The sequence below is a fragment of the Euleptes europaea genome, chromosome 12 (genome assembly GCF_029931775.1).
Source record: "Euleptes europaea isolate rEulEur1 chromosome 12, rEulEur1.hap1, whole genome shotgun sequence".
In the NCBI taxonomy this organism is placed as follows: Eukaryota; Metazoa; Chordata; class Lepidosauria; order Squamata; family Sphaerodactylidae; genus Euleptes; species Euleptes europaea.
This window is the reverse complement of record NC_079323.1, coordinates 4,414,790-4,428,732: the sequence shown is the minus strand read 5'-3', so window position 1 is coordinate 4,428,732 and position 13,943 is coordinate 4,414,790. Positions and strand designations below refer to the sequence as shown.

General features: G+C 47.8%; 1 protein-coding gene across 1 annotated transcript; it reads right to left on the bottom strand.

Annotated features, from left to right (window-relative positions):
* Positions 1 to 481: 481 nt before the first annotated feature.
* KLHL35 (kelch like family member 35) lies at positions 482 to 9,985 on the bottom strand. The gene is made up of 6 exons (XM_056858681.1): positions 9,102 to 9,985; positions 7,966 to 8,150; positions 6,708 to 6,826; positions 6,103 to 6,291; positions 2,688 to 2,876; positions 482 to 670 (listed from the first exon to the last, which is right to left on the bottom strand). Exons 1-6 carry the CDS (start codon positions 9,983 to 9,985, stop codon positions 482 to 484), a joined length of 1,755 nt encoding a protein of 584 aa, XP_056714659.1.
* Positions 9,986 to 13,943: the final 3,958 nt, after the last annotated feature.

Here is a 13,943-nt window from a genome sequence, read left to right as displayed (position 1 = left end):
CTAGGGTTACCAGGTCCCTTTTTGCCATCAATGAGAGGTTTTTGGGGCAGAGCCTCGGGAGGGTGGGGTTTGGGGAGGGGAGGGACTTCAGTGCCATAGAGTCCAGTTGCCAAAGCAGCCATTTTCTCCAGGGGAACAGATCTCTATCGGCTGGAGATCAGTTGTAATAGCGGGAGATCTCCAGCTAGTACTTGGAGGTTGACAACCCTACCAGCCACCACCTGGAGGTTGGCAACCCTAGTGACGGGTAAGTCAAGGAGAGTAGCCACCACCAGGTAGGGTTGCTAACGTCTGGCTTGGGAAATTCCTGGAGGTTTGGGGAGGGAGTGTCACTTCAATTGCCCATAGATTCTGTGGTATACCATAGAGTCCGCTCTCTGAAGCTGCTATTTCCTCCAGGGGGACCGATCTCTATAGTCCGGTGATCAGTTGCAAATGCCAGGAGAACTCCAGGCCCAGCCTGGAGGTTGGCAACCCTGGATCATCTGGTCATATGTCGGAGGATGGTCACGCAGCCGTGGTAACTGGTACAGCGCTGGAGGGGCAGCTGCGGTTCCACTTTCCCCTTATCTACGTCGAAAACAAAGACTTTCTCAGTGCCTTCTCCGTTCTCATCTCTGCCCCCAAGGATGTAGACCTTACCAGCACACACGGCGACCCCACAGCTCTCCTGAAAGGACAGAAAGGCACACATTCAGTCCTTCATGCACCAAGCTGGAATGTTTATGTGTACCCCAACAGCTATAACTATTATTTATTTACTTACTTTATTATATTCCACCTTTCTCAACCAATGGGAACCCAAACGGGTTCTCCTCTCCTCTGTTTTATCCTCAAAACAACCCTGTGAGGTAGGTTTGAATCTGACTTCCTAAGATCCTAGTCCAACACTTTAACCACTACACCAGTGGTTTCCAAACCTTTCGAGCCACCGCCCCCTTAGTTCCACAAACTCAACCCCAGCACCCCCTACCCCACCCTATAAAAAGCATTATTCAAAACAGGTTTGCAAGACTCGCTAAAGTAGATAATAACAATAAAATTTCAAAACAGTAACAACTAATTGCACATCTATTCAAAATCAAATTAAAACTTTGTAGTTGAAATTTATTCAACAAAACTGATGAACTTGATCCGGTGGTACCAGCTCTTCAAAGTCTGGAAGAAAATTCTGATAGTTTCCACCAAATTTGCCAGCATGGTGCCATCGCTTGATCCATTGTAAATTAGTGAACAACACAGATGAAGGGGCCCACCTCTAGCGCTCCCCTGCTGCCCTCTTGCCTCTTAGTGCCCCCCTAGGTACTCCCACCGCCCCCAGGGGGTGGTATTGCCCACTTTGGGAACCATTGCACTACACCATAGTGTAGAGGGACCTGTGGCTCAGTGGTAGAGCATCTGCTTGACATGCAGAAGGTCCCAAGTTCAATCCCCAGCATCTCCAATTAAAAGGGTCAGATAGAAGGTGATATCAAATACCTCTGCCTGGCACCCTAGGGAGGCATGGAGAGAGGCCATAGCTCAGTGGTAGAGCATCTGTTTGGCATGCAGAAGATCCCAGGTTCAATCCCTGGCAGTAGGTGATGTGAAAGACCTCACTGATTCAGTATAAGGCAGCTTCATGTGTTCATGTGTGGGTTCAAGACAGCTCTGAAAGGCTCCATCTTTTTTATGGATTAAAAATGGTTGAAAAATTGGTTCAGTGGTAGCAACCGGGGAAGACCTCAGCCTCTGTGCCCTGTTGTTGGACCTCCAGAGGAACTGGTTGGCCACTGTGTGAGACAAGATGCTGGACTAGATGGACCCTCACTGGTCTGATCCAGCAAGGCTCTTCTGATGTTCTTACATCCTCTTAAATGATCTGCTTCTTGCCTGAGGATTATCCTACCAATGTCATTTCAGGGTGCTGAATTGTTTACACTTTTTTTATGCCCCCACATTGTTGTTATAACTTCTTTTAATATTGATTAAAAGGGTTGCCAACCTCCAGGTACTAGCTGGAGATCTCCTGCTATGAAAACTGATCTCCAGCCGATAGAGATCTGTTCCCCTGGAGGAAATAGCCACTTTGGCCATTGGACTCTTTGGCATTGAAGTCCCTCCCCTCCCAAACTCCGCCCTCCTCAGGCTCCGCCCCAAAACTTCCCGCCGGTGGCGAAAAGGGACCTGGCAACCCTATTGATATTGTTAGTTCTAGAGGGTAGCTGTGTTGGTTTGTAGTAGAAGAGTCCAATTCAAGTCCAATTGCACCTTAGGGACTGTCATGATTTTCGGGGTATGAGCTTTTGAGAGTCAAAGCTCCCTTCATCTGATACTAGCAGGAATGGAGATCCCATTCTGAAGGGTTTGAGGGGGTGTCACAACGAAGGGAGTCAGGATTCAAAGGTACAATACAAATAGAATCAGTTTGATTAGAGCTGGGGAGAGATGCAATGGGCATAAAATTAGCATCTGTGGTGAGATAAGAACTATTACTTATTTTTGAGGTAAGAAGTATTCATTGTATTATCGTTACTCTGAGATTCACCTCGAGCAAGTCTCTGGAGAGGCGGCATATATTTTTTTCAAGGAAATAATTATAAATAATAAATAATGTCCACTGTCAGAATAACAGGAACACAGGTGGACGTGAAAAATGGAGAAAATGTGGATCTGGTCTATCTAAAACATCTGGAAGGTCTTCTTACCAGAGGCCCAGGGAGAGATGCCACTTCACTCCAGGTGTCCTTCTGGGGGTCGTAGCAGAAGACTGTATTCAGAAGCCCCCCGACAACATAAATCAAGTTATTCAATGTGACAGCATTGAGACACCTTTGATTAAAAGGGGCGGGAGACCGAAGACTCCACTGGTTGGTCACTGGATCATAGCGCTGCACCTGAGAGAGAGGAAACACCCAGTCAAGTCCAAACGGACAGACACATCTCCAACCATGAAAGTCAAGAACATCTTCCCACAGAGACCAAGAATAACTGATGATTGCCACTGTCTCTTCACCCTAAAGAAGAAATAAACTTCTCAGTTCTGATCTTGGGGAGGTGTGGAGGTTCACTGGTAGAGCATCAGCTTTGCATGCAGAAGTTCCCAGGTTTGACCCCCAGTATCTCCAGGTAAAAAGTACTTGGCAGTAGGTGATGTGAAAGACTCTGCCTGAGGCCCTAGAGAGCCATGGAGAAGGGCTGTGGCTTAGTGGTAGAGCATCTGCCTTGGGTACAAAAGGTTCCAGGTTCAATCCCTTCCATCTTCAGTTATAGGATCTGGCAGCAGGTTATGTGAAAGACCTCTGCCTGAGAGCCATGGAGAAGGGTTGTGACTCAGTAGTAGAGCATCTGCTTGGGGTGCAGAAAATCCCAGGCTCAATCCTCAGCATCTCCAGTTGAAAAGGACCAGGCAGAAGGAGATGTGAAAGACCTCTGCCTAAGACCCTGGAGAGCCTCTGCCAGTCTGAGTAGACAATGCTGGCCTTGATGGACCAAGGGTCTGATTCAGTATAAGGCAAAGGGAAGGGGGTTATGGCTTAGAGGTAGAGCACCTGCTTGGCATGCAGAAGGTCCCAGGTTCAATTCCCGGCATCTCCAGTTAAAAAGGACCGGGCGGTAGGTGATGTGAAAGACCTCAGCCTGAGACCCTGGAGAGCCTCTGCCAGCCTGAGTAGACAATGCAGACCTTGATGGACCAAGGATCTGATTCAGTATAAGGCAGCGTCATGAGAATAGCCTTCTGTTTTTACATTCCTTCCAAACTAAACTCATGCCTTGGCAAAAAAAAATAGAACCCAGATCTCCCAGATACTAGTCTGACACTCTTAACCACTGCACCACAGGGGGTCACATTAGGAAATTTCTGCAGCTTGGAAGGAAAATACCCCCCCCCCCAAAAAAAAAACCCTGGAAATACATTTCAGTTTTGTTGTTCCTTTACACATTTTAAGGTTGGCCTTGGATATTCCAGATAGGGTGTTCTTTTGCCGCTGTCTGGAAATAAATATTGAACCACCTAAGTGTCTCTTTCAGCTGTGGTCTCCATGCAAGGGTTGCTGCCTCCATCCAGACCAACTCAAGATTAAATATTTAAACGCTGCGGCGGCAGCGGAGTTCGAAGCGGACCCATATAAATCAACGGCCTTGCTACTAAATAGACGTGGCCTTTTTGGCCACTGAGAAGGAAGAGCTGATGTCGTGCAAAGGATGGAAGGAGAGTGGTACAGATGAGGAAAGGAGAAATCTATACCTGGTCCCCAAAATTAAGCGAAATACTAATTTTTGCCCACCAAAATAGTACTACCAAAACTTATAAAAAATGCCAAACTATTTAATGCCTGAAATCCAGCTGCACCAATTCCCAGTATCTTTCAGTGCCCTAAAGAAAGCCATGGGGTGGCCAGATGGGGTTGAGACTGACTGTCTGGGTAGGGTTGCCAACCTCCAGGTACTCAGTACAGGAGCAACAATGTATGCAAAGGTGAAAAATATATTTATAATATTACAATACACATACACCGTGACTACACATAGAGGATAATATTACAAAATTAGCAAAATAGGCAAGGTCAAAGTTTAAAGTCACATATGAGTATTTTTGAAGAGAGTCAGTCTCCAATTGTGATGAATTCAGACCAGCGAAGAGGAGTTGGCAACGAGGAGACGATCGTTTCGAGCTCCAAAAGAGACTCTTCCTCAGTCCTTCCTAATTATCATATAAAACATATACTCAAGAAAATACACAATCGATATAATATATAACACAACCCAGTAAAAGATTTATACTTACAAAGACCTCTTTTGTCATATTAAATATTCCTATATAGGGTAAAGACTCAAAGGGTCGGATACATAGATTCTCCCACGTAGGATAGACGAACACACAACTTCCAGCACGGGGTAAGATACAAGGTGTGGCGATAATAAGCATCAGGATACATGTTACTAAATAACAACTTACTACAGCTAATCCATGATTGCAATCAGTACACCTGTGATGTAGCAGTCGCAGCCGGCTGGCTGCAAACAATCTTTTTAAAATTCCCAAAGATCCCACCAATATTATTGCTGACATTATAATCAATAGAAGCAGTACATAATGGAGACATAGACAATGTGACTGCAGAATTTTTGACCAACAAGCATCCTAGAATGACCATTTTATATACACTACCTAAGATTCAAAAGCCTGGAAAAATTCCTCCTGGTCATCCAATAGTGTCTGCATCGCAAAGTATACTTGAACCAATTGCAAAATATCTTGATTACCATCTGCGACAATTTGCTGTTGATACTGAATCTTTTATTCAGGATACCGGTGACTTTGTGAGATATATTGAAAACGTACAAGTTCCCTCTGATTGTATTTTGGCCACTATAGATGTCATATCCCTCTACACAAATGTCCCTTTAAATCATACCAGAATAATAATTGAACATCTATTGCAAAATAGAGTAGATCCTATCCCTTCCTCTAAATTTCTACTTTGTTTAGTTGATATTGTGTTCAAGCACAATTTTTTTCGTTTTGATACCCAATTGTATCTTCAGGTTTCAGGCATTGCGATGGGTTCGGCTGTAGCCCCTACCATCGCGAACATCTTTAGGGCTGATTTTGAAAGGAAGTATATTTATGGAGATCATCACCCCTTTAAAGAACTCATCTGGGGGTATCGAAGTTATATAGATGATCTTTTTTTACCCCTCCCCAAACCCCACCCTCCTCAGGCTCCACCCCCAAAACTCCTGCCGACTGCAAAGGGACCTGGCAGCCATAGGTCTGGGGAAGAGTTGTGTCAGCACATTGCTCTCGTGGCCCTTTCTTACATGTCCAGGGTAATGCCGATCGCTACTTTGGGGTCAGGAAGCCATTTTCCTCCAGGCCAGATTGGCCAGGGATCCTGGAGGGTTTTTGTTGCCATCTTCTGGGCATGGAGTAGGGGTCACTGTGGGTGTGTGTAGGGGAGGTAGTTGTGAATTTCCTGCACTGTGCAGGGGGTTGGACTAGATGAGCCTGGTGGTCCCTTCCACCTCTATGATTCTATACATTCAGATATATTCCTGCCTCCCCCTTCACTTGACTGGTACTATTGTCTTGGTCTTTATCTGGTAACCCTCCCTTACCTTATCTGTATTGGCGCTATCATCCACCGCGCCCCCAATCACGTACAGATGACCCAGGCAAGAAGCAACAGCCGCCGAACTGATGGCTTCCACCAGAGGGGCCACATCTGTCCAGATGTTGCAGAAGGAGTCGTAGCATTCCACGCTAGCCAGCCGGTCAAAGCCGTCATATCCACCCACTGCGTAGATCTGTCGTTGAGAAGAAGGAAGAATCACGTTCGGTTCACTAATCCCAGGGGGGTAAAAGGTCCTAGTGGTGATACCTATAGAGGGTGGAATGGCAAGGTTCGGGGTCCCCAACCTTTTCGAGCCTGTGGGAACATTTAGAATTCTGACAGGGATAAGATTACATCATACAGGAAAAGTAGGGTTGCCAACCTCCAGGTACTAGCTGGAGATCTCCTGCTATTACAACTGATCTCCAGCCAATAGAGATCAGTTCCCCTGGAGAAAATGACCGCTTTGGCCATTGGACTCTATGGCACTGAAGTCCCTCCCCTCCCCAAACCCTGCCCTCCTCGGGCTCCGCCCCCAAAACCTCACGCTGGTGATGAAGAGGGACCTGGCAATTCTACTGCTTGACTATGGGAAGCAGAAAGACACACCTTTCCCTGGAGAGCGGCCATTCTGTGCCTCCACCGGCTTTTCTTCAAGCAGGCAACCTTGAGCCAGGCATTCAGCTTCGGGCTCAGCCGCCAGACGTCGTTGCTGCTGACGTGTCCTCCTTGAAAAGCAAACACAGGTCAGCTACAGGACGCAGGACAGAGAAAAGAACTTTTAAAAGAAAAAAATATCCAGATAATAAAAGCATTTTAGGAACAGAGTATGTTGTCAAAAGCATTTCGGAAATGTCCTCCTTGGAGCTTTAAAATATTTTGTTTTAAATGCTAGAGAACCATAGGAACGCAGGAAGCTGCCTCATACCAGAACAGACCACTGCAAGATCTAGCCCGATATCTCCAGCTCTTTGGGGTCTTTGAACAGATAGATGGCATGCATTCTACTCATAAACAGGGTTGCCAGCAGCAAGGTGGTGGCTGGAGATCTCCTGCTATTTCAACTGATCTCAAGGTGATAGAGATCAGCTCACCTGGAGAAAATGGCTGCTTTGGAGGAGGAAGAGGAAGAGGAGAAGGAGGAGGAGGAGAAGAAGAAGAAGAAGAAGGAGGAGGAGGAGGAGGAGGAGGAAGAGGAGGAGGAGGAGGAGGAGGAAGAGTCGGTTTTTATATGCCAACTTTCTCTACCACTTAAGGGAGAATCAAACCGGCTTACAATCACCTTCCCTTCCCCTCCCCACAGCAGACACCCTGCTGTGGACTCTATGGCATTATACCCCATTGAAGCCCCTCCCCTCCCCAAACTCTGCCCTCCTCCTGGAGATCAGTTGTAATAGCGGGAGATCTCCACCTACCACCTGGAGGCTGGCAACCCTAGCCATCACCACATCCTGGGGCAGGGAGTCCCAAAGTTTAACTATGGGTTGTGTGAAGAATACAGCCAATAAGGTGGAGAATACGGTCACAAGAGCGCACAGCATAATCCTCCATGTTACGGAGACGGGATGGGAACTCAGGAATGCCGTTTTCAGCAGCAGTCTCACGCCAATTACCATGAAAGCCCCATGCTACGTCAACCTTGCTGTTTCCTGTGGCACACGCAGTGGTCATAGAATCATAGAGTTGGAAGGGACCACCAGGGTCATCTAGTCCAACCCTCTGCACAATGCAGGCAATTCCAAACTTCCTTCCCCACACACACACCCAGTGACCCCTACTCCATGCCCAGAAGAGGGCCAACATGCCCTCCATCTCATGAACTGCCTAAAAGGCAGAGCGGGAGGGGTTGGCTCTACAGTCTCCTCACCTGATACGTACACGTCGTTCTTCAGAGTGCAGGCGGCAAACTCCGATTTGGTGTATCCTGGCATGGTAGAGAGGGGCTTCCACTGCCCACTCGCCGGATGGAACATCTCCACGAAGGGGAGTTTCAAAAGACCCTTTTTATCGCAGCCTCCAATCACCACTATCATCTCTGCTAATTCCATGAATCTGATGAGAGAAAAGAAATGGGCAAGTCTGTACAATGTTCATGCTATGAACACATGCATAGGTTTCCCAGGCCCCTCTTCACAACTGGCGGGAGGTTTTTGGGGTGGAGCATGAGGAGGGCAGGATTTGGGGAGGGGGCTTCAATGCCAATTGCCAAAATGGCCATTTTCTCCAGGTGAACTGATCTCTATCTGCTGGAGAGCAGTTGTACTAGCAGGAGGATTCCAGCTAGTACCTGGAGGTTGGCAACCCTACATACGAAGCTGCCTTATACTGAACCAGACCCTTCGTCCATCAAGGTCAGTATTGTCCGCTAAGACTGGCAGCAGCTCTCTTCTGCTGAGATTCCTCCCCTCCCCAGGCTCCTCCCCAGAATCACCAGGAATTTCCCAGCCCAGAACTAGCAACCCTGCTGACCACTCGAAGAAGCAATGGCACATGGAATGGTGCGTAAACAGATCTGAGCTTCTCTGAGGAACATCAGAGAAGAAGAAGAAGAAGAAGAAGAAGAAGAAGAAGAAGAAGAAGAAGAAGAAGAAGAAGAAGAAGAAGAAGAAGAGGAGGAGGAGGAGGAGGAGGAGGAGGAGGAGGAGGAGGAGGAGGAGTTGGTGCCAACTTTCTCTACCTTTTAAGGAGAATGGCTTACAATCTCCTTCCCTTCCTCTCCCCACAACAGACACCTCATGAGGTAGGTGGGGTTGAGAGAGTACAGAGAGAGGTGTGACTAGCCCAAGGTCACCCAACTGGCTTCTTGTTGAGGAGTGGGGAAACCAACCCGGTTCTCCAGATTAGAGCCCGCCGCTCATGTGGAGGAGTGGAGAATCAAACCTGGTTCTCCAGATGAGAGTCCACTCCTCCTAACCACTACACCACACTGGAGGTGTAAACAGTTAAAACAGTAAAGATACATGCAGAACACTCATGTCAACAGATAAATATTCACATTTTTACCTTCTTGGTCTAGACCACGGAGAGCCGACTTCGGTGCCTAGAAGGTAACCCTTGCGGGCTTCTCGTAGCAAAGGAAGACACTCCTTAGACTCCCGGATGAGTTCATCCGTCTCCACCTTCTCCACAAAGTAGCAGGGGTCCAACAGAGGGAGACGCACATGCTCCAGCAGATCCCTCAATGCCCCTTTCCGGGTGGTCGCGTCATGGCGCACCCATCTCATGGCTGCCTCGAAGACCACTTCTTCTTTCAGAACAGCCAACTGCTCGTCCGCCAGGAACTCGGCAAGCTCCCCAGCCTCCAAATCCAGGAATTCCTCATGGCGGGACACTTCCACAAAGCCGTCCAGTATCAACCTCTTGCTCTTCTCTACCAGGAACGGGATGGAGAAAGTATCAGCAAACTTCTTGATGCCCAAACAGTTGGAAGGGTGGAGTTGATCTTCCAAGAAGTCCATACAGGCTGCCTGGAGTGTGGAGATTTGAAGCAGGCTGGACAGCTCCAACAGCCCTTCCACATTGTCTTCACAGATGACCACGTTCCTCCCATACATGTGGTCCAAGACAAGGCCCATGGTGGATGCAGAGATCTTCTGGAGGTTGACGACACTTTGGCGGCCTTCCCTCAAACCACCGGCAAACATGGCCCGAAAATAAGCACTATTGGCAGATAAGGTGGCGCGGTGGCAAGGAAACTCCTGTCCGTCCATCGCGAGCACCACGTCAGTGAAGATGCCCTCCTGCCGATAGGAGTCCAGAGCTTGGAGGATCTGCTCAGCATGGCAGAGTTTCACAAGGAGCTTTTCTTTCCTTTGGTCCGTAGAGGTGTTTCTACCAACGCCGTGATTCGTTTCGTAGCTGGATTCTTCTTTCGCTTGTTGCTGCATCCTGATTCCGAAGGGAAATGGGTCAAAAGAGCCCTGCTGGATCAGACCAAAAGTTCATCTAGTCCAAAATATTGATTCTAAATAGTTGCTGCTGGTGGAAAGGAAAATTCTCTCTGCTGCTTTTCTGCCACCCCAAGTAATTCAGAGGTACACTGCTTCTGGACATGGAGGTTCCATTTAGCTAAGAACTTGAGGTGGGGGGAGAAGAATACTACGAATGTATTCAAACAATTTCCCTTTAAACAAATGAATTTCATTCTCTAATTTCAATGGCTGAGGCTACTCTAGTCAGATCTCAGAAGCTAAGCAGGGTTAATCCTAGTTAGTATTTGGATGGGAGACGTCCAAGGAATACCGGGGTTGTGAAGCGGAGGCAGGCAATGGCAAACCACTTCTATTAGTCTCTTCCTCGTAAGCACTATGGTGTCACCATAAGTCAGCTGTGACAGCACTTTCCATGGTTCAGTGGTAGAGCCTCTGCTTGGCATGCGGAAGGTCCCAGGTTCAATCCCTGGCATCTCCAGTTAAAGGGACTAGGCAAGTAGGTGATGTGAAAGACCTCTTCCTGAGACCCTGGAGAACAGCTGCCAGTCTGAATAGACAATACTGACTTTGATGGCCCAAGGGTCTGATTCATTATAAGGCAGCTTCATGTATTCACCCCCCAATCTCACTGGGGAAGGGGCCATGTCTCAGGGGTAGAACATCTGCTTGGCATGCAGAAGGTCCCAGGTTCAGTCCCCGGCATCTCCAGTTAAAGGGACCAGGCAAGCAGGGGATGTGAAAGACCTCAGCATGAGACCCTGGAGAGCCACTGCCAGTCTGGGTATATAATGGGCCTGATGCTGTATAAGGCAAGGGGAAGGTGTTATGGCTCAGTGCCAGCCATATGTTTGGCATGCGCAAGGTCCCAGGTTCAATCCCTGGAAACTCCAGTTAAAAAGGACCAGGCCGTAGGGGATGGGAAAGACCTCTGCCTGAGACCCTGGAGAGTCTCTGCCAGGCAGAGTAGATAATACTGACCTTGATGGACCGATTATCTGATTTGGTGTAAAGCAGCTTCATGGGTTCATGCGTGTTCAAATTAGGTATCACTACTTGCACACTCGACTTATTTGTTTCAGTGAGCCAACAAGCTGAAATTCTGCACCAAGTTGAATTATGCTAATTTTATTACTTGTTCTGCACACTTTATTCCTCTGGAGGGAAGATGGGAGGCATTAAAGCTCCCCCTCCCCCTGATTAATGGAAATCCCACTGAGACAATTCAGGGGTTGTGGATATTGGAGCATTTGGGGCACCCAGTTCCAATTTTATCTTGCCAACTATGAGGACTAGAAACTTGCGAATGCAAAAAATATGAAACAGATATAACCCGGTACCATCTTCTGCACTCAATCCACATTTGCACAGGATTGTGGAAAGCAAAATCCCTTGCTTGTTCAACTCCAAAAACACTAGTTTAAATTATATCACTTTGCTCTCGCTCTCTCTTAGTGCGAAGAGTGGCAGCAAATCTCATTATTGTGGGAAGGGCACTAGTGGCATGACTTGCCCTCTCTTCCTCCCCAAAAGTACTTGAACAATTCACTTCAAGATCTGTGTTTCCTCAGAATGCATCATTTCATTTTCAGACAGATGTTCATATTCACACATCTCGCTTTCCAAATTGCTGCATATTTCAGATTTTTAAACTTCCACAAACTCTGCAAAGGAGGGAAGGCTGCAGGGCATTAAGCAGATCTTGTTACATCTCAGAAGTTAAGCAGGGTTGGTACTTGGATGGGAGACCACCAAGGAAGGCTCTGCAGTAGAAGGCAATGGCAAACCACCTCTGCTTCTCACTTGCCTTGACAGCCTCTTGCAATGTATGAACACATGTATGAACTACTAGGAACAGTACTACTAGGAACAGTCTCAAGATCCAGTTTCTATGTACAAAGAGACATAGAATCATAGAGCTGGAAGGGACCACCAGGGCCATCTAGTCCAACCCCCTGCACAATGCAGGAAATTCACAACTACCTCCCCCACACACACCCAGTAACCCTTACTCCATGCCCAGAAGATGGCCAAGGTGCCCTCCCTCTCATCACCTGCCTAAGGTCCTAGAATCAGCATTGCTGACAGATGGCCATCTAGCCTCTGATTCAAAACCTCCAGGGAAGGAGCACTTACCAGCTCCCGAGGAAGCCTGTTCCATGGAGGAACCACTCTGTTAGAAAGTTCTTACTAATGTCTAGACGGAAACTCTTCTGATTTAATTTTAAGCTGTTTGTTCTGGTCTGACCTTCTGGGGCAACAGAAAACAACTCGGCATCCTCCTCTCTATGACAGCCCTTCAAGTACTTGAAGATGGTTTTCATATCCCCTCTCAGTCTTCTCCTCTCCAGGCTAAACATACCCAGCTCCTTCCACCTTTCCTCACAGGACTTGGTCTCCAGACCCACCACCACCTTTGTTGCCCTCCTCTGGACACGTTCCAGAAAACCGTTTGCCCACTGTGAGTGCATGATGTTGCCCTCAAGTCACAGATGATTTATGGCAACCCCATAGGGTTTTCAAGAGACGTTCAGAGATGCTTTGCCATTGCCTGCCTCTGCGTGGGCTGAGAGAGTTTCAGAGAGCTGTGACTGGCCCAGGGACACCCAGCAGGCTTCCTGTGGAGGAGTGGGGAATCAAACCCAGTCCTCCGGATTAGAGTCTGCCGCTCTTAAGCACTGCACCATGAAGGCCCGCTAGTCTGCCCACTAGACAGGTACATCTGAGCAAATTCAGTAGAGACCAATAAGTAATGTTGGAGAGATAACAGGTACTATGGAACAATTGTGCCTTGGAGGAAATAATTTATTTGTATGTTACAGTCCCCCAAGTTGAACACATGAAGCTGTCTTCTACTGAACCAGACCCTTGGTCCATCAAAGTCAATACTCTCACACTGGCAGCGGCTCTCCAGGGTCTCAGGCAGAAAAGGGTCTTTCACATCACCTATCTGCCTAGTCCCTTTAACTGGAGATGCTGGGGATTGAACCTGGGACCTTCTGCATGCCAAGCAGATGCTCAACCACTGAGATAAGCCCCTCCCCTTCAACCCTTCAACCCTTCAACCCTGAAAAGTATTTTAGGCTAAGAAATAGCAACGAAGATAGTTTCAGAGGGTAGCTGTGTTGGTTTGCAGTAGAACACCTAGATTTGAGTCCGGTAGCACCTTAGCAACCTGTGAGGTTCCCAGGGCATATACGCTTTCGAGAGTCAAAGCTCTTTTGTCAGTTCTGACAAAGGGAACTTGGATTCTCGCAAGCTTATACCACAAAAATCTTGTTGGTCTCGAAGGCGCTGCTGGACTTGAATCTAGCTCAGCTTGCTGGGATTTACCTAAGTTAGCTTCCCAGAGGATCAGAATTTGAACCCAGACCCCCCCTCCCACCTCTCTGGCCACTCCTGACCCAAACTCTCTACTTAGAGATTTGGGGAGGGATTCCTCACCTGGACCACGAGGAGGATCACCAGGTCCGCCTCCTCAACGGGGAATCCTTTGCATCCCAGCCTAGGTAAAGCCACGGACAAAAACTCTTTGGCAAATAGCAGAAATTGCTTCCTTCAGTCTGGGCTGGACGAAGACACAAAGCACCCTTCCTTCTTAGCTGTGCAGTAAAGACAAGCAAAATCGGCTTTTTTGTTCCTGTGGTCGTGACGTGCCTGGAGGATTCGCTGGGTAATTAAAACCGTGCACAGGAGAATAATACCCCCCATCCCAGCAGAAGGGAGAGTGTGAAAAGAGAGAAGGGAGAAAAGCCGGCTTCGGCTCAGATTGTCCCCGAGGGACAGCTTACGGGCTGCGGCCCATCTGGAAACCCAATTGGTATCCGGCGGGAGCGATCGGGTTGATGGAGAGATTTGCAAAATGAGCCTTAAATGAAGAAATTATGGGTGGAATTCATGAGCGCATTGAATGGTG

What these genes read in the sequence shown, in the direction of transcription:
- KLHL35 (XM_056858681.1), bottom strand. Translation starts at nt 9,985, where the DNA reads ATGCAGCAACAAGCGAAAGAAGAATCCAGCTACGAAACGAATCACGGC. An exon ending in GAACGACGTGTACGTATCAG is followed by an intron (nt 6,827 to 7,965) that starts GTGAGGAGACTG and finishes TTGCTTTTCAAG; the next exon opens with GAGGACACGTCAGCAGCAAC. An exon ending in ATAGCGCCAATACAGATAAG is followed by an intron (nt 2,877 to 6,102) that starts GTAAGGGAGGGT and finishes CCTCTCTCTCAG; the next exon opens with GTGCAGCGCTATGATCCAGT.